Genomic DNA, 19,942 nt, shown 5'->3' with positions numbered 1-19,942 from the left:
GACACAGAGACCGACGCAGAGACAGACACACAGAGACACACACACACAGAGGCAGACACACACAGAGGCAGACACACACATACAGAGGCAGACACACAGTGAGACACACACACAGTGAGGCACACAGTGAGACACACACATACAGTGAGACACACACACACACACACACACACACACACACACACAGTGAGACACACACACACACACACACACAGTGAGACACACACACAGTGAGACACACACACACACAGTGAGACACACACAGTGAGACACACACACACAGTGAGTGAGACACACACACACACACAGTGAGACACACACACACACACACACACACAGTGAGTGAGACACACACACACACACAGTGAGCGAGACACACACACACACACACAGTGAGCGAGACACACACACACACACACACAGTGAGCGAGACACACACACACACACAGTGAGCGAGACACACACACACACACAGTGAGCGAGACACACACACACACACACACAGTGAGTGAGACACACACACACACACAGTGAGCGAGACACACACACACACACAGTGAGCGAGACACACACACACACACACAGTGAGCGAGACACACACACACACACAGTGAGCGAGACACACACACACACACACAGTGAGCGAGACACACACACACACACACACAGTGAGTGAGACACACACACACACACACACAGTGAGCGAGACACACACACACACACACAGTGAGCGAGACACACACACACACACACACAGTGAGCGAGACACACACACACACACACAGTGAGTGAGACACACACACACACACACAGTGAGTGAGACACACACACACACACACAGTGAGTGAGACACACACACACACACACACAGTGAGCGAGACACACACACACACACACAGTGAGCGAGACACACACACACACACACAGTGAGCGAGACACACACACACACACACACAGTGAGCGAGACACACACACACACACAGTGAGCGAGACACACACACACACAGTGAGCGAGACACACACACACACAGTGAGCGAGACACACACACACACAGTGAGCGAGACACACACACACACAGTGAGCGAGACACACACACACACAGTGAGCGAGACACACACACACACACACAGTGAGCGAGACACACACACACACAGTGAGCGAGACACACACACACACAGTGAGCGAGAGACACACACACACACAGTGAGTGAGAGACACACACACACACAGTGAGTGAGAGACACACACACACAGTGAGTGAGAGACACACACACACACAGTGAGCGAGACACACACACACACAGTGAGCGAGAGACACACACACACAGTGAGCGAGACACACACACACAGTGAGCGAGAGACACACACACACAGTGAGCGAGACACACACACACACACAGTGAGCGAGACACACACACACACAGTGAGCGAGACACACACACACACAGTGAGCGAGACACACACACACAGTGAGCGAGACACACACACACACACACACAGTGAGCGAGACACACACACACACACAGTGAGCGAGACACACACACACAGTGAGCGAGACACACACACACACACAGTGAGCGAGACACACACACACACAGTGAGCGAGACACACACACACACACAGTGAGCGAGACACACACACACACACAGTGAGCGAGACACACACACACACACAGTGAGTGAGACACACACACACACACAGTGAGTGAGACACACACACACACACAGTGAGTGAGACACACACACACACACAGTGAGTGAGACACACACACACACAGTGAGTGAGACACACACACACACACACACACAGTGAGTGAGACACACACACACACACAGTGAGCGAGAGACACACACACACAGTGAGTGAGAGACACACACACACGCACAGTGAGTGAGACACACGCACACACACACACACACACACACACACACCACAGTGGTATGTTACCACATACTTCCATTTCCATGGTACTGTGTTACACAAAGGCAAAGAAACTTTGGTCAAAAAAGTATCGCTTTTAAAGTTGCTAGAGACAAACCGTCTAACAGTGTTAGCGGAGGTACCAAACTGACACAAAGAGACACCGAGACCGACGCAGAGACAGACACACAGAGGCAGACACACACACAGAGGCAGACACACGCACAGAGGCAGACACACAGTGAGACGCACACGCAGAGACACACTTGCAGAGACAGACACAAAGAGACACAGAGACCGACGCAGAGACAGACACACACACACAGAGGCAGACACACACACACACAGAGGCAGACACACACATACAGAGGCAGACACACAGTGAGACACACACATACAGTGAGACACACACAGTGAGACACGCGCGCGCGCACACACACACAGTGAGACACACACACAGTGAGACACACAGACACAGCAAGAGACACGCACGCACAGCGAGACACACACACAGCGAGACACACACACACACAGCGAGACACACACACACAGCGAGACACACACACACACAGCGAGACACACACACACACACAGTGAGCGAGACACACACACACAGTGAGCGAGACACACACACACACAGTGAGCGAGACACACACACACACAGTGAGCGAGACACACACACACACAGTGAGCGAGACACACACACACACAGTGAGCGAGACACACACACACACAGTGAGCGAGACACACACACACAGTGAGCGAGACACACACACACACAGTGAGCGAGACACACACACACACAGTGAGCGAGACACACACACACACAGTGAGCGAGACACACACACACACAGTGAGCGAGACACACACACACACAGTGAGTGAGACACACACACACACAGTGAGTGAGACACACACACACACAGTGAGTGAGACACACACACACACAGTGAGCGAGACACACACACACACAGTGAGCGAGACACACACACACACAGTGAGCGAGACACACACACACACACACACACACACACAGTGAGCGAGACACACACACACACACACACACACACAGTGAGCGAGACACACACACAGTGAGCGAGACACACACACACACACACACAGTGAGCGAGACACACACACACACACACACACACAGTGAGCGAGACACACACACACACACAGTGAGCGAGACACACACACACACACAGTGAGCGAGACACACACACACAGTGAGCGAGACACACACACACACACACACACACAGTGAGCGAGACACACACACACACAGTGAGCGAGACACACACACACAGTGAGCGAGACACACACACACAGTGAGCGAGACACACACACACACGCACAGTGAGTGAGAGACACACACACACGCACAGTGAGTGAGAGACACGCACACACGCACAGTGAGTGAGACACACGCACACACACACACACACACACACACACACACACACACACACACACACACACACACACACACACACACACCACAGTGGTATGTTACCACATACTTCCATTTCCATGGTACTGTGTTACACAAAGGCAAAGAAACTTTGGTCAAAAAAGTATCGCTTTTAAAGTTGCTAGAGACAAACCGTCTAACAGTGTTAGCGGAGGTACCAAACTTTACTGTATGGGGAATGATGAATGCAGTGAACGTGTGCTTCTATGATGCATGTATGGAAAACAAGCTAACAAAAAATACACAAATGCTGAACTTTCTCTGTGATTAGCATACTTTTTCAGCGATGCTTATTTTTAGCATACGCAATAGTTGTGCTTTTCACTGGGTAATTGTGCTGGAGTAAACCATCAGCTAAAAGCAACTCTTAACAGATAAGATTATGTGCTTCTATAATCTAGCCAAATAACGTCAAGCTTCTCTAGAATATTGGACTAATTGCTACAGCTTGTTACCGCACATGTACAGCTACTTTATTAATTCTTGGTTCGAGAGCGTAATGGACAATGCATCACTGTTCTGTGGTACTCAACCTTTCCACAGTGAAAAGAGTTTGTATCCTGTGCAGCCTTACCTGGTCAGGCTGTAAGGCAGCCAGTGCTCTGCCACCTGCTCGTGACATTTCTGCCTGCTGCTCCACAGTGGGACCTGCAAAAATAAGTAAATAAATGCCTTGGTCTGGGATATGGAGTGGATAAGAAAATAAAATAAAATGGTGAAAAGTCTCAGCCATGTACTCTTTATTGCATCTATCAAATGCAAGCCTAACACATATGTGCTCACTGCAGTGATGCAAAGAGCCGCAAATAATGTAGCAATGCAAAGCAGATAACAATGACAAAATCTGTGAAGTAATCCAGTATCTTAAACTACCACACAGTTTAAAAATGTCCAACAAAGAAATTAAACAGAAGAAAGCACAAAGATATACCCTTTACTGTGTGGTACAGAAAAGGCTTTTTTTTAAATCCACAAGGTAGTAGACTAATCTCCTCAGAATGTATACAAACAGAACATAAATTTGTTTTAAACATATCAGTTGCTGTGTGTGTGTGTATGTATATATACAAGCTCCTGTGTGTTGGGGGGGGGGGTTCAACAATAAGGACCTCCTTCCATTCTCACTCAATTTTCTCAGACGTTCTTGAGTACAACATGCTGTTAAAAAGGACATCACTTTGCTAAAATTACCAACTTAGAAAGCACTTCTTCACATTTAAGGTCCAAAGCTAGAACTATGTAGCCATACTGTTGGAAGAGAAAACTGGAAAAAAAATGCTTAAGATGAGGTGTTTATATAGGGTATACCAAAGTTACGACTAGGTTAAAAAGGAAAGACTGAATTTTGTTTCTATAATCTTAAAAAACAATTAAATGAAAGGCTAAAACAAACTATAAACAGAAATTAGCCAAACTGCCTAGCAGGAGCAAACTTGTACATTTCACAATGCGATAAAATCTTTATATGATAGGGTAGTTACTGACTCAGTACCATTAACTATAGTGGTGGGGGAAGGGTTTGGCTGGCCAGGGTGCAAACTGTCAAGAGAGCAGGATCGGCAGTGCTGAAGTGTTGCTTATTGGTTAAGTATGAGCAAAGTGATGACACTGGTGTTCAACTTTTGTTGTTTGGTCTTCAGTTTCAGGAGACCCTTTTCTTGGTCTTCAATTTTGGATTTTTGGATTGAGGATGCTTGCAGACTACCCAAAGTATAAAATGGCCTAGCTAAGGCTCTGCAGTGACCATTTGGAGAAAGCTTTAATACTTTTTGCCCATTATGCTGGAGTCTTAGTTGTTATTGGACTCGCTTCTGTGCAAACAAGTTGAGTCTATAATCACAAGAGCCACTGTAAGAAATCCACTGGAAAGGGTCAAGTGCATCGATAGCACGAGACATTATGGGTGATTAATTTGTCTTTTAACAACCACGTTTAACTCCTAGTTAAACACAAAGTTTAGTTCTACAAGATTTGAAACTTGCTATACTGGTTTCAACCTTTAAAGGGGGAAGCCCATGAATCAGTACAAAACAGGTCAATCAACTTAACCTGCATTTAAGGCAAGCCTTCTAAGTGGGCTTTCACTGACATACTAAATGTATTAGATCTTAGACTCCTTAACTTGCTATATACAAACATGGATTTTAGTGGGAGATCGACTTTGGCAACTCTTGCTGATTTATTCAAGCTGGTTAATGAGGCTTTTGATAGAAACTGTTACAGCAGTACTCTTTTATATAGCCAGGTACTTTGACACAATGCCACATAGTACTGTAATAAACACTCCGACTGAGCAGTGTTACATTATACTGTACAGGATAACTAACTTGTAGGTTGTAAACAAAGGGGCATCATATTAGGGTGCACACACATATGGACTAACATCTCTTCAGGTGCTCCACAAGGATCTGTGAAGGGACCAATGTTATTTATGTTTTTCCAATTTTCTCAAAATGTAATGGCAGTCATGTTTTCAAATATATAGATTACTGTAAGCTAGGAATCATTGATATAGTACAAAATAAGTCTGAGAAGTAAAACTTGTACATTGGTGGAAATAAGAGGGCTAAGCTTGGTTTAAGGACCATCCGTAGTACTGTACTGACAGTTTGGACAGCTTGCAATTGTAAAACAAAAAAGTTTGGCTTAAAATCTAGGTGTGTTAATGATTTAGATGTCATTATTAATAATAATGTGTGTATCAGCATTTAAAGGAAGAGCACTACAAATGATGAGACGTTTCTTGCACTCTGCCATCTCGTAGCACTTGAGAGAGCATAAGCATTTCTCCTATTTAGTATGAATATCACCTCAGGTCTCTCCTGAAAAGAGGTCACCAGACTAATTTAACTAATCCAGTCAGCAAAGTGTAAATTAAATCTCATGATCAGACTTGTAATATGTGGTTTATACAAATCTTGAATTAGACAAATTCTAGAACAAAATTCAGAGTTTTGTTCTTAAAGTCAAAAAGAAATCAAAATGAGACCGTGCAGCAAAAATTTGCTTGCAATATTCCTAGTGTCAAGAATAACTACAATGACAGATGAAGATTACTATGTTCAATACTGAGTAATAACGGGCAAGTTGTATTGAGATTTTAGGTGTTATCACAGGTTTGTTTGGCACTACCAGGCATAAGTATCTCAAGTAATCCAAGTGGCAAAAGGGGTACAAAGGTAAATTTTAACCAATATAAAAACATACCTAAGAAGCAATACACTCAGTCTCAGATACTATCATGGAATCACATATACCAGCAGTAATTTAAAATCTTTACATCAATTTTAAAGGTTTGAAGATAACTGGGCTGATGATAGGAAACTTATAGCTTGGCACAGTCTGCATTCATAAATGGCTTACAGCATGAATGAAAGGCCATAAAAATGAAGAGTTCACGCAGGAGAGAGAGACTGGGGACCCAGCACTGCGGGTGGTGTTTACGAGGACCTTTTAATCACGTTAGCCTGGCCAGGCACTTCCCAAAAAAGGTGCACAGATCTGCTGTGGATGTCCCCCTCCCCATGGTTCTAAGAGGAACAAAGGCTATTTGCCTCACTTCCTATACCTCTCCAATGATCACTAAATGTTTTCAACTGTAATCACTGAGTGTTGAAAGTGCTGCCATCAGTCTCCACCAATGTCCAAAGGCACAGAGTAACAAAAGTAGTTGTACTAGCCTTAGAAAAAGAAACATTGCTAAAAATGCTTCACCTTTAACAACTACCTGCAACAAATACGTTTGCTGCCAGTTTGAATGACCAGCTGATGAAATGTAGAGGTTTGAATGGTGAAGTCTCTCCACTGTCATTTTTTGTAATTCACTTTAACATTCTACCTGTGTGGTGTATGGCATACAGGCATTCTATCTTAGACTGCCCTCAGGTGTCTCTCCCCCTCTGGCAACTTGCAACTTTGTTTTAAGTTTGGTATACCTGATTTTTAAACCTATTTTAAGATACCCTTATCAAATACATCTCCTATAACTGATTTTTGGAGCATGGCAACTTTAAATATTTTTTTGCCCCACTTATACTAGCTGTTGCATGTATTAATGGCACTTCCAACAGCTCTGCTGCTCTCCTTGCTGTGCTATTGTAATGACTATGTATTGTCATCCTGGGCTACCCATATTCCAAATGGCCGTCTCTGCCTCCCCTCATGGTCCTTGATGGTAAGTAAAGCAAATTACTTTATTACACCTAAGTTATGACAATTACCTGTTAAGCCAGTGATCTTTCTTACAAGACCCATCTAATCAAGACCAATCAAGGTTAGTACAAGATTATGTCACAAACAAGCATCTGCATCTCAGTCTCATTAAGTATTACAGCACTTACATAAATAAGACAGTGCACTTATCACTCCTCAAATGCTAAAATAGTCTAATGAAAATAAAACACTTATCAGTCCGTGGTAAATGTTTTCATTATGCTGGCTGTCACAATTAAACATTTTCCTTCTGTACCTTAAACCCTGATTTACCACAATGAAATGCTCCTTTTCCATGCTGGTTTATCATCAGCACTGCTTGTTTTCAGCCCCTCTTCCCCCTTGCATTACATTAAAACACTAACAGTACTACACAACCATTTTCATTATCACTGCTATTATGCTTTCACTTTTATCTGCTCTCCTCACCTCTGCACATTTAAGTTACTCCTCCACACTCTAGCTAATTAAAGTACTTCTACCTCAGACTTCTTACAACCTTTCAATCAATTCTACTTTCTACTGTAGTCTATTACAGGCCATTTTCATTCCTTCCCCTCTTCCTTTACTCTAGCTTCGAAAAGCGTATTATAGAGTAGACTCCCTCTTATCCGGTCTTGCTTTAACCGGACTCCGCTTTAACTGGCCAACAAATTTCTGCTGTAGCCCTAGCAACAAACAACATAAAAGAACAACACTTCCGCCTCCTCTGGGCAATTTGGAAAGTCTTGACTTATCGCAGAGCCTGAACCAGCAATAGGCTGGGGAATTTTAATTAAGGGTGTTCTTCTTTAAGAACTCCCTACATACCCTTTGTGTCTGGTTGCACAGATGCAACAGGTGTGAGCAACTGATGGTTTATGTCTTTGTATTCGGCGCATGCAAAATTTGAATGCCGGGAGGCGTTTGGATTGTGGACCTTAGGTAGGGTGTGTGTGTGCGAGAGGAAGGTAGGGTGCACAGCTCTCAAATATCCAGATTTTTGACTCATGTTTTTAGTTTGTTCCTCATAAAATTGTAGTTTTCCTGCAAATCCACGAGAAATCAAATCAGAAAATAATGGCAGACATTTGATTTTCAGACTTTAAATCCTTCAGAAAAATCATGCTAATGCAAAACCTGTTATTCTGTCAATTTTGAAAGCAGTAAGATGAATATGTTTTTAGTCTGTTCCTCTTAAAAACGGGATGATCTAAGAATTAAAGTCACTAAGTAATAACATGCATACCTCTCAACTGTACATATTTTTGCAGATTGTCCAGATTTTTTATCACATATGTTTGGTCTGCTCCTCATAAATTTTTTTTTTTTTGACAAATCACTGGGATGATCTGAGGATTAAAGTCACTAAATTACGTGCATTTGAGTATCAGACTTCATATTCATATCTTTCAGAGAAAACATAACACAAATCCTGTTACCCTATAGCAACATTCTAGGTTTATATGATCAATATTTAAAATGTGTCCTTAGTTTTGGGCCTTTGCCCTGCCATTATGACGGGCTTTGTGCAGATTTCTTGAGCTAAGAGGTTGAGAGGTATGGTGTGTGTGTGTGTGTGTGTGTGTGTGTGTGTGTGTGTGTGTGTGTGTTTGTGTGTGAGAGAGAGAGGCAGGCAGCATGCCCCTCATCTATCCAGATATTTGCCCCATATTTTTGTCCGTTTCTCATAAAAAGTACTGAAGTTGTTAAATAATAATAGACTTGGTATGCATTTTTCTAAAGAATCTTCTTCTTTCGGCTGCTCCTGTTGGGGGTCGCCACAGCAGATCAACTGTTTCCATTTCTTCCTGCCCTCTGCACCTTACTCTGTCACACCAACCACCTGCATGTCCTCCCTCACCACATCCATAAACCTTACCTTAGGCCTCCCTCTTTTCCTGTTACCTAGCAGCTTCATCCTTAGCATCTTTTTCCCAATATACTCTGCATCCCTCCTCAGCACATGTCCAAACCAATGTAATCTTGCCTCTCTGGCTTTGTCTCCAAACCTTCCAACCTGGGCTGACCCTCTAATATACTTGTTCCTAATCCTGTCCATCCTCGTCACACCCAATGCAAATCTTAACATCTTCAACTCTGACAGGTCAAGCTCTGACTCCTGCCTTTTTGTCAATGCCACTTTCTCCAACCCATAACACATAGCTGGTCTTGCTACCCTCTTGTAGACCTTCCCTTTCACTCTTACTGGTACTCGTCTGTCACAAATCACTCCTGACACTCTTCTCCACCCATTCCATCCTGCCTGTACTCTCTTCTTCACCTCTCTTCCACACTCACCATTACTCTGAACTGTTGATCCCAAGTACTTAAACTTACTGTATTATTACCATCAGCCAAATGTTATAGATTAATATACGCCAAAACAAGCAGATAAAAGAACAATTTTTTCCACAGGCCATCAAGCTCAAACGGTTAACTCAGCTTATTAGGTTGGGGTATTTCTTCCCATGCTTCAGAGGATAATGCAGTATTGTTTACATATTGTTAATACTTGTTTCTTTCAGAATTTCAGTATTTCTTGCACCGAGTTACACTTTGCGCCTTGGATGTACATTTACTTTTTTTTACCTTGTTCTTAACAGTTACATGTATGTCATTTGGCTTGTTCTTAACAGTTGTATGTATGTCATTTATGTAATTCATACTTAGAGAATAACTGGAACCAGAGTCAAATTCTTTGCATGTATACATACTTGGCCAATAAATGTGATTCTGAAAAGGAACAGCAAAGTGGTTCAGCAGTCAGCAGTTTTCATCAATGTATTTACATTAGAAGAATGGTAACAGTATAGGATGATTTTTATCTAGGGAATATCAGAGCAAGTGCACTATGTGCTTTGTGGAGGTATTTTACAGGTTGTTTCCTAGTAGTTAAATGTGGTCCGGATGTCTGGAGCAGAGTTCCAAACTGTGGGTGCAATTCTGATAAAGTTTTTGAAGTTAGTTAAAAGCAAAAGGGCATCTAAGCTAGAAGACTGCCACTAGAGTTTCATAGAGACGAGATGTGTTTCTGAAAAGAAACACTTTCTTTTTAGAGGGGACAGTTATCACCAAGCTAAAAGTCAGTGCAGTAAGCAAAAGGACGACTTGCTGTAATTTGGGAGCCAAATGGATTTTCAAAGATTTCATCCATCCACAAACCCTTTTCCCCCTTTTTGCACATGGGGTCAGGGTGTCAATTTGACAATCATTTACAGCAAACATTCCCACCGCTGGGGGAAGCAATGATATTCATTGTGAGGGCTGATGTGAACAAATCTGAACATCACTTTCAGACTTTTTAAAGAATGTTCATGATGCAAAGATGGAAAAGTTATATTCTAGTCATGGTAGCAGTATATTTAGGGCAGTAGCTCATACGGTGTTTAAAGGGAGCAGGAGAGATAGTTTATATGCTCCTCTGAGCTTTGTGAGGATTATGTTGACTTGATCTTCAATGTGAGGCAGGAAAGAGCGGTATGGGTCAAGTGTTATCCCTAATTAGTTGTGTTACATGAGTACTGGCAAAGGGAGACCCCATGTGTTAGTTATGTGCATCAGAGGAATGTTAGCAAGTCTTATTTGTGCCAAATGGCACAATTTATTTTTCATGATGTGTTACTTGTAAGTAATCAGTTTCAGAGACTTTCAAAGTTATGGTACTGTTTTGAAGACAAGCAACACTGTTGGCTGCCCTAGCAATGACAATGTTATCATAATACAACAGACAGTTTAGCTGGCAAACATTCCAGGACAGGGCATTAATAAAGAGGGATGCAATTACTGAGCCATGTGGGACACCTGAGGTGGTAGCTCCTGAAAGTTTATGGGCTTGGTTAGCAATAAATGAATTTGTTATGGAGGACACTGGCAAACCAGCAGAAATGCACTACACTCTTTCTTCACACATTTGTAGTGAAAACACAAGCACTTCAAAGCCTTACAAAACCTAAATAACCTCTTATTTCCTCCAAAATGTGCAGAATTCAGATTTGTACAGCATCATTCCATCTCAATTCTGTGGGGAGAACAAAGGAACTCCTCTTTCTGATTCTGTTTCCTCCTGACCTCAGTGAGGGGTATGCACTTCAAAAAAATTTCAAATTTTCTACTACCTAGAAACTTTTTAAATTCTCAAACCATTTCGCCAGATGTTTGTGGCAAGATCTCAGATGTCTACATCCATTAATCTTTATTTTATTTATTCTTTTGTTGAAAGAGCTAGTCCCACTAGGGTAGTGATCTCTCTTCTGGAAGACCCAAGTAGTATTTATATTTATAGTACTAGGGGAAATTTAGCCAGGTCATCAGGGAGCTTCCCCTTCTTTCTTTGATAGGTGTCATGGCATCTTTTGCATCCACCCGAGGTATCTCCAGTTCAAGCAGTTTAACGTCTCATCTAAAGGACATTTTTCGTGGAAATGGCAAAAATGCTTCTTTATGTCTCCTAAACTACTGTGTGTACCTGTGCTCAGACTAGCTCTACAGCTTACACATTTTATTCTTCCAAAGCTTCATGGTAAAAGCATAAGCATTTCACAAGACTCAAACTTTGAAGAGACTCACTTCTGGTTCTCTCTAGGGACAGCTTTCTAAAATCAAGACAGACCTTCTGAAAAGCATAATTTAATCTTCAGATACTCATCTACCAGCATATTACCCTAAATGTGTAAGATATGAAGTACCAAGTTAAAAAAAGGGTAGTTTTCATTGGTGTTAGGATGGAAAGAATGACCTGAAGCAAGTTAAAAACACATCTGAAAAGTGACTGGTAAAATACTTAACATACAAAAGAACAGCTGAATGATTACCACACACACATACATATGTGATCTAATATACTTCTCATGAGATTTTACAAAATCACAACAAAAAACACACTACAGTTTACAATAACAAGGTGCAGAGTCACACGTACTTTCATAAAAGTACATGTGAGCCCCAGTGCACACAATGCTAAGAATTATAGCAAAAAAGATATGCATATCCTTTCCAAGTACCACCTTGGCAGAATACATATACTTTACAAATAATAAGTATAGTCTATATGCAAATTGTAACTTACCTGCAGGTTTCACTTCAGAGAAAAAGGTCCCAACTTTCTTGCCCTCTACTATGTCAGTAATGACATGACCAGAAATCTTTGGATCTGTCCCATTTGCAATGACAACGGATGTACCACCCTGAAGAGCCCAGAGAGCAGCTTTTACCTGAACAAACAAGACTGTCGTCAATAACTAAAGGGCACATTAGTTCTATTATTAATATGTTATACCAGTATAACAGTGAGATGCACAACTCCCCTGGAAGGAATCGCAAAACAAACTTTTCCAATTCAGGTATGAATGACAGGTTAGTAAAACATCTGAATCAGAAGTTGAGACACTAACTATCAAATTAGCTATTCAACTTGTTGACATAAGGAATAAACTATATACGGACCCGACAAGAATTCCATGGACTGAACTCAGAAAAGACACCAGCTAACACAACCATATTTTCCTACCCTCTTCAATACATGTTATTCCAAATGATGGTATCAAGGGCCTGAAAGTACTGGACAGGGATGTGAAAGTAGCACATATATGTAGCATTTATTCAGCATCTAAAATAAAATTAAAATCATACACTTAGGTGCATCTTATGAATTTTAAAACAGTATGTTAAAAAATACTCACATACACAAGTACCAAGGGCTACCAAAGGTTGGTAAAACAGGATGGCATTACTGGAGTTCATAGATGTTCAGATTACCATATCCTAGCAAGCTATAGTTCATCCTCTTATGCACCATGAAAACAATAGCTCATACTTAGACCTATTGGACACATTCACCATTCCACCAAATGCCATAATTAAGAGGACTTTATTTATCCCTCTATTTACTGAGAATCCTACACAGCCCCAGACTTGCAAGCACAGAGATTCCTAGACTTTGTAAAACAAACACATTGGACTGTCTGGTGCATATACCCACTAGAGGTACAAAGATATTGGGCTGGTTACTCAAATATGAGAGAACACTGCACACCCAAGTGTAGTGTCCTCTCTGGTAAGATCAGGCCAGACCACAAAGCAGTCTCCTTAGAAATAAGAATTCTATAACGCTAACAAACCCTTTTAACAGTTAGGAATTACTCTAAGGCAAACTACCTTTTATTAAGTGATAACCAGTCAACACTTCAAGCCTCTCCAAACAACACAGCAGCCTATATGAAATTATACAACCATGTCAATGACTGCAAAGAAGCTGCTGTGCCTACCAGAAGTAAACCCACAATTAACAAAAAACAAACTAAAATTAGGAACTGTAGCGCACACAAAAAGATAGTCTCATGAAATTGAATAGACAACTAAGAGGACTAATTAAGTCCAATAAAGCAAATATTTGGGGGTAAAGATAGCAACCCAGGCCACGGACAACCACAATGGCTTCTTTAGCAATGCCCAAAACCTCAAAAGCAGAACACAATAGTGTGCTGAACAGTTGGAAAATGGAGCTACATACATGGAACCAAGAGATTTAGCAAATCTTCTGGCTGACAAATTCAGCTCCAACTTCAGCCCATTCTCACCCCCAGGAAATAAAACGCAGCATAACCCCTCCAACTACAAATAGGGAGCAGATCTTAGATACACTGTCAAAGCCAAAAATACAGACTCTCCGGGCTTGGTTAATATCTCAGGATGCCTATAAAAGTCAAACACCGGCAACACAAGAAAAGCAACCAATGACAAAATACCAGTAAGGTGATAAAAACAGGTCTTTATTCACATCATGTGAATAAAGACCTGTTTTTATCACCTTACTGGCATTTTGTTGTTGGTTGTGCTTCTTGCGGTGCCAGTGTTTGACTTTTTACTGGTTTCTGTTTGGCACCCTTATCTTTGGAATATTTTCTGTGATTCCAGGATGCCTACAAAACAGTATGAAATATGACTTATCAGGGTCACTGGACTCGCCATTTAACCACAGCATCCGCACAGGCTTCATGCCATGCGAACAGAGGACTGCAACAGTCATTCGGCTGCACGACAACTGCCAATGGATTCCAGAACTAAAGACCCATTAGCTTGACCAGTCTCATATGCAAAGCCATGGAAAGAATTATGATGGAAATGATTAATAATGACATAGGAAACCTTCAGACACTGGACCCAAGCCAGTTTAGTTTTGTCAAAGACAAGTCAAGCCGCCTGAACCTGGTGGACTTATTTGAGAAGGTCACCAAGACAATGGATGAGGGCAAAATGGTACATAATGCTTACCCTTACCTAGCCAAGGCATCAGATACAATACCCCACTTGGGCACTGTAAACAAACTCAAGGAATTATACATAAACCCCTATGTAACTTGCTAGATAGGCAGCTGGCTCACAGACAAGATCCAGGAAGTTAGGACTGGTCACAAGTGGAGTCCCCCAAGACTATTTACTGGCTCCACTCCTCTTGGCATCTATTTTTCAGAAGTCAGGTCCAATGTAAAGGGCAAGTCTAACCAATCTACTCAAATTGCAACCTTACAATCACTACTTGACCATCTCTCTCTTCACTCCCGATTCAAAAATTATGTCAACAATTGATATTTTGAAATTCGTTGCCGTTTAAAAAAAAATAATAATAATTTTGTCATTGTCTATTGCTTCTATTTATACAAATTGTAAAATACTGAAGCCTTTTGTGTACTACATCTGTTAAACTTATTGTAATATTGTGGACTTTTCTCCCTGGACCTTTGCTGAAAAGGGCTACTCAGCTCAGTCGGACAAACCCAGTCAGCAAATGTAAAATAAATAAAGAAAATAAATATTGCAAGCTAGGAGCAATCATACAACCACCCCCAATATACTAATATCTTACAGGAAGGTCCAACACTGACAAATGACTGGTGCCAAAGCCATTGCTTAAAATTCAGTGGAAAAAAACACATAATAGTACCTTTTGTGAAGTCAGCCACCCACGGAAACTACCTCTTTGATAAAACAGCCCTAAAAGTAAACATAGTAGTCAGGGATTTGGGAACTCGTTTAATTAATAAACTGGCGTTTGACATGCATCTAAGGTAGTAAGAACATCATTATATGCCACTCAATTTATAAGTAAGACCATGGCATCTACGTCCTGGGAAGTAATCATGCCAGTATACTCAGGAGCGGCCTTAGGTCAGCTGGTGCCCTAGGCAAAAGGGCTCCATGGTGCCCCCACCACACCACTCGGTGCCCCCATTCTGGTCTACCTACACCAAATAAATACAGGAAAAGTACCCTACTAGAACAGCGCCCTAGGCAACCGCCTAGTTGGCCTATGCCTAAGCTGCCTATGAGTATACTCAAACGTCATCAGACCCATAATGAGGAGTATAATGCCCACTTCAGTTTGTACCTGACCAGACACATGCACCAAACTAGAAGTTCTACAGAGGTTCTTCAGAAAATGGATACAGAGTATAAACACAATGTCCTATGCAGATAACCTCAGAGCTCTATCTCTATACTCTGTTTCCTACAGATTGCCAAGAGGTGATTTAAGCTGGGAATCCAAGGCATGCTTGGATCCTGCTCTGATGGACCTTCTGCATATCTAAAACATTAACAGCACAAAGTACTAGATCTAAAGTTTTAGACTTCCTTGTGACAAATAGGACATGTTGGAGGGATAGGTATGCACCTCAGAGAATCCTCATTCTCTGGAATAAGCTTCCCATCCATATGAAGCACAGCCCCTTCCTAACACTACTGCAAGCGCAACTTGAACTAGTGGATGGGGGAGGGATCATTAATTCAGCCCTGGTCTGACACCTATGTCTCTGATGGATAGAGGTGGTTGTTAAAGCATGCCCTAACATACATCCCTTAAAATGACCTCTAACGTACAATAACTCATGGGACACATATTTGGGTTGTATAGCTAGACTTGAAACCCCAGGGTCATCAGCCTGCTATACACCTATGAATCCCCCACCAAGCAACTATACAAACAAGTGCAACAAAGCAATTAGCTTTAGCAAAATTAAGAGCAAATCAACTACAGGGCAAATAAATGGGATACAAGTTATTAACCTGAACACGAACAGCATTTCAAAAGACAAACCCAGTTTCTACGTCATGCAGCTCTGTACTATACAGTCACATAGGTTGGTACTAGGCCATCAGCCCTAGGGCCTATACAAGCCTAGCCATAACAATTCCCTGGCTATTTCTTCCCACATTATTTACTTTCCTGGACCCCTGTCTAGCAGGGCGACTGACGTCATCCCTGGGGTGAATTTCCTTTCTCCCATCCAATCGTCAAGGTTCCTCTTGAAGACGTCCAAAGAGGCACTCTGCTTGACATGTATAGGCAATCTATTCCAGATTCTGGGGAGTCTCTGGGTCAGGAACCTATCTCTCCAGCATGTTTTGTTTATTGTGATGACAAGGTTTAGATCCCTGGAGCGTGTAGCTCTGAGGGATTCTTTAAGTGTAGCATGTCCAACAGCTCTGGGTTTGACATGGCCTTGTATGTTAAGCAAAGATCGCCTCTGAGTAGACGATATGCGACAGAGTATAGCTGGAGTTTTTTAAGGCGGTCAGCGTAGGGCATCTGCTTTAGGCCTGTGATTCTTTTAGTGAGGTATTTCTGAGGCCTTTCCAGTTGTTGCAGATGTCTTGAGAGGTACATACCAAATAGGGCATTGTATTCTATAATGGGTCTTATGAGGGATGAGTACAGTGTGACAATGACCTCCTTTTTTCTGGATGAAAAGCCCTTCGTGATGAGTTGTGCCACATAGAAGGATTTCCTGACTATTGTGGCGATGTGGTTATCGAAGGTGAGACCACTGTCCACCTGTGTCCCTAAGTCTCTTATCACACTTTCTGTGTTTAGTGTACTGCCACCTATATGGTAATTCATGGATCCATGTTTTTTCCCAAAGGGGATAACAATACATTTCTTGGCATGGAGCTTGATCCCATGGCTCTGGCACCAAGCATCTGTTTCTGTAAGGCCCTTTTGTGGAGTATCCACATCATTTGGGGATTCAATAATGGCTCCCAGTTTGCAGTCATCTGCAAACTTTGTTAGCCAGAGTCCCTTAGTGTTGACCTGTACTTCAGAGAAGTAGATGCCAAACAAGAGCGGCCCCAGGACTGAACCCTGAGGTACTCCACTTGTCTGGAGCTGGATTTGGAGTCGGCTACTTTTACAGTGTGGGTTCTATCAGTAAGCCATTTAGCAACCCATTGGGTGACATAGGGATTAATCCCAACTTAGTAAGTTTAGCTATGATTCCAAAGTGGGGGATGGTGTCACAGGCCTTGGCAAGGTCTAGATAGGCTGTGTGGACCACCTTACCCTTGTCCATGGCTCTGGAGACTGATTCAAAGAAGTCAATCAGGTTCAGGAGACAAGATCGGCCCTTCACAAACCCAAACTGGGTGGGGTCCAGTGTTTGAAGGTTGCCAATGTCTTTGTTTATACGTTCCATGATAATACGCTCCATGGCCTTGCAGATAAGGCTTGTCAGACTGATGGGACGGTAGTTTCCGGGATCCAAGGTGGATCCCCCCTTGAGGATTGGGATAAATGTAGCTCTGCGCCACTCAGTGGGCATGAAACCTGAGGTGAGGCTATGATTAAACATGACACTTAGGTGAGGTGCCAGTTCATATTGTAGTTGTTCATGCAGTACACAGCCCGGGATGTCATCTGGTCCCATGGATGCTGCATTCTTGGCTTTAGAGAGTGCGTTTTGTACCTGTGTGGCCGTTATTACTGGAGTTTGGCAATCTTCCGGTATTGCGATGGGCCATTTAGGGGGTGAGAGGGGGGTGAAGTTGGCACTGAATCAATCTGCCAGGATATTGGCAATATCCTTCGGATCAGTATATTTAATGCCATTCTGTTTTAGCTCAGAGCAGATATGAGCATTGCCATTTAGATTCTTGACATAGTTATAGAATGCTTTGTGGCTGTCTTTGGAATCTTTGGCAATTTTATTTTCGTAACTAGCTTTGGAGGATTTTATGAGGCATCTCAGTTTCTTACTGAGGATAGTAAGGGAGTTTTTTGCATCCTGGGATTTTCCTCTTTTCTGCAAAAGTTTCTTCCTTTTGTTGTAAAGTTTGGTTATGGCAGGGGACCACCAGATTGGCTTCCTTTTTTTGGATGAGAGCATTTTGGTTCTATTTGGGATGGCACGATTCATGCATGAGTGGATGTGCTCGTACAGTGCCTTAGTGTAGGATTCAGCAGTTGAACTTTCAGTTCCCGTCTGCATGGGTGTCATAAAGTTTGTCACTTCTGACTTGAGAAGCATGACGTTGGCTTTGGAGAAGTTTTTTTATGGTGGTTTCTTTACTGGGGGTTGGGGGTGGGATGTGGATGTTAAGGGTGATTAGCTTATGGTCAGACCTGACTAACGAGGGGGTGACCATAGGTATGGAGCATTGATTTCCCATGTTGGTAATTTTTCCCAGTTAATGGCAGGGTAGTTAAAATCACCCAGTATTAGGGTGTTTGGTTCTATCTTAATATTTTCCAGTATGTTTAGAAAGGTGTAGTGAGAATCTTGGGGTATGGTGGGGGATCTGTAGCAAGCTACAATTTGGATTGCAGTCTTACCTAGTGTTAGTTGCACTTGGAGAATTTCAGACACATTGTGTTGGCCAACTAGCCTGGTGGTGTGAATATCCTTGGTGAATATTGACACTCCTCCACCTTTAGTGTTTCGGTCCTGGTTTGGTGGCCGAAAAGTGTGGTAAGAGTTGTAGCCTGGTATTGCAGGGGTGCTCTCCGGAGCCTTGAACCAGGTCTCAGTTACTGCACAGATATCGATGTTCTCCATTTTTGTGCACTCTCTCTCTCTTTTGTTAAATGTTAACAGTGACTATCAGCTGTCTTCTTAAGTGGAATGTCTCCAACTCCAAGCATTTGAGACTCACCTCTCTACTCACCAGGGCTTGAGTGAATTGCAATATAAACATACTGTTCAAAGAAACAATTTCATTTAATTTACATTTATTGCATTAAGCTTGCTCAGCCTACCTCCTTAGAGCAGTACCTTCTGCCCTCTTAGAAACCTGCTCTCAGCCTTCTTACCCTCAACTATTCCGATAATGATGTGTCCTTTAAAAAGGATGAGGAGAGATATACTCTCATTTGTAAGGCCTGAAATTTTAAGCTACACAAGTCAAAATCAGTCACACTCTTCTTTCCAAAATGTAGTTTTCAACTATACAAAGTTCTCTGACTAATGTTTCTTCCTTGTCTCAGTTTTACTGTTTTAATTATATATATGATGTCCAATTTAAAACAAAAAATGTACAGACAATTCTTGTAAAAAATATTTGCGGATGTAAAAAAAAAACT

The 19,942-nt window shown here is 42.1% G+C and overlaps 1 protein-coding gene across 1 annotated transcript in view; it reads right to left on the bottom strand.

Annotated features, from left to right (window-relative positions):
• Positions 1 to 19,942, bottom strand: part of ALDH18A1 (aldehyde dehydrogenase 18 family member A1) — a gene marked incomplete in the record, with an annotated part of 362,299 nt that overhangs the window by 195,564 nt on the left and 146,793 nt on the right. Inside the window, 2 exon segments of the mRNA XM_044056733.1 lie at positions 3,971 to 4,044; positions 12,656 to 12,800. Of these exon segments, the coding sequence (XP_043912668.1) occupies positions 3,971 to 4,044; positions 12,656 to 12,800 (219 nt within the window).

Source organism: Protopterus annectens, chromosome 14.part0 (assembly GCF_019279795.1).
Source record: "Protopterus annectens isolate FY-2018-M chromosome 14.part0, PAN1.0, whole genome shotgun sequence".
Lineage (NCBI taxonomy): Eukaryota > Metazoa > Chordata > Ceratodontiformes > Protopteridae > Protopterus > Protopterus annectens.
Note: the sequence above shows the minus strand (reverse complement) of the source record. Positions and strands in the feature narration are given on the sequence as shown.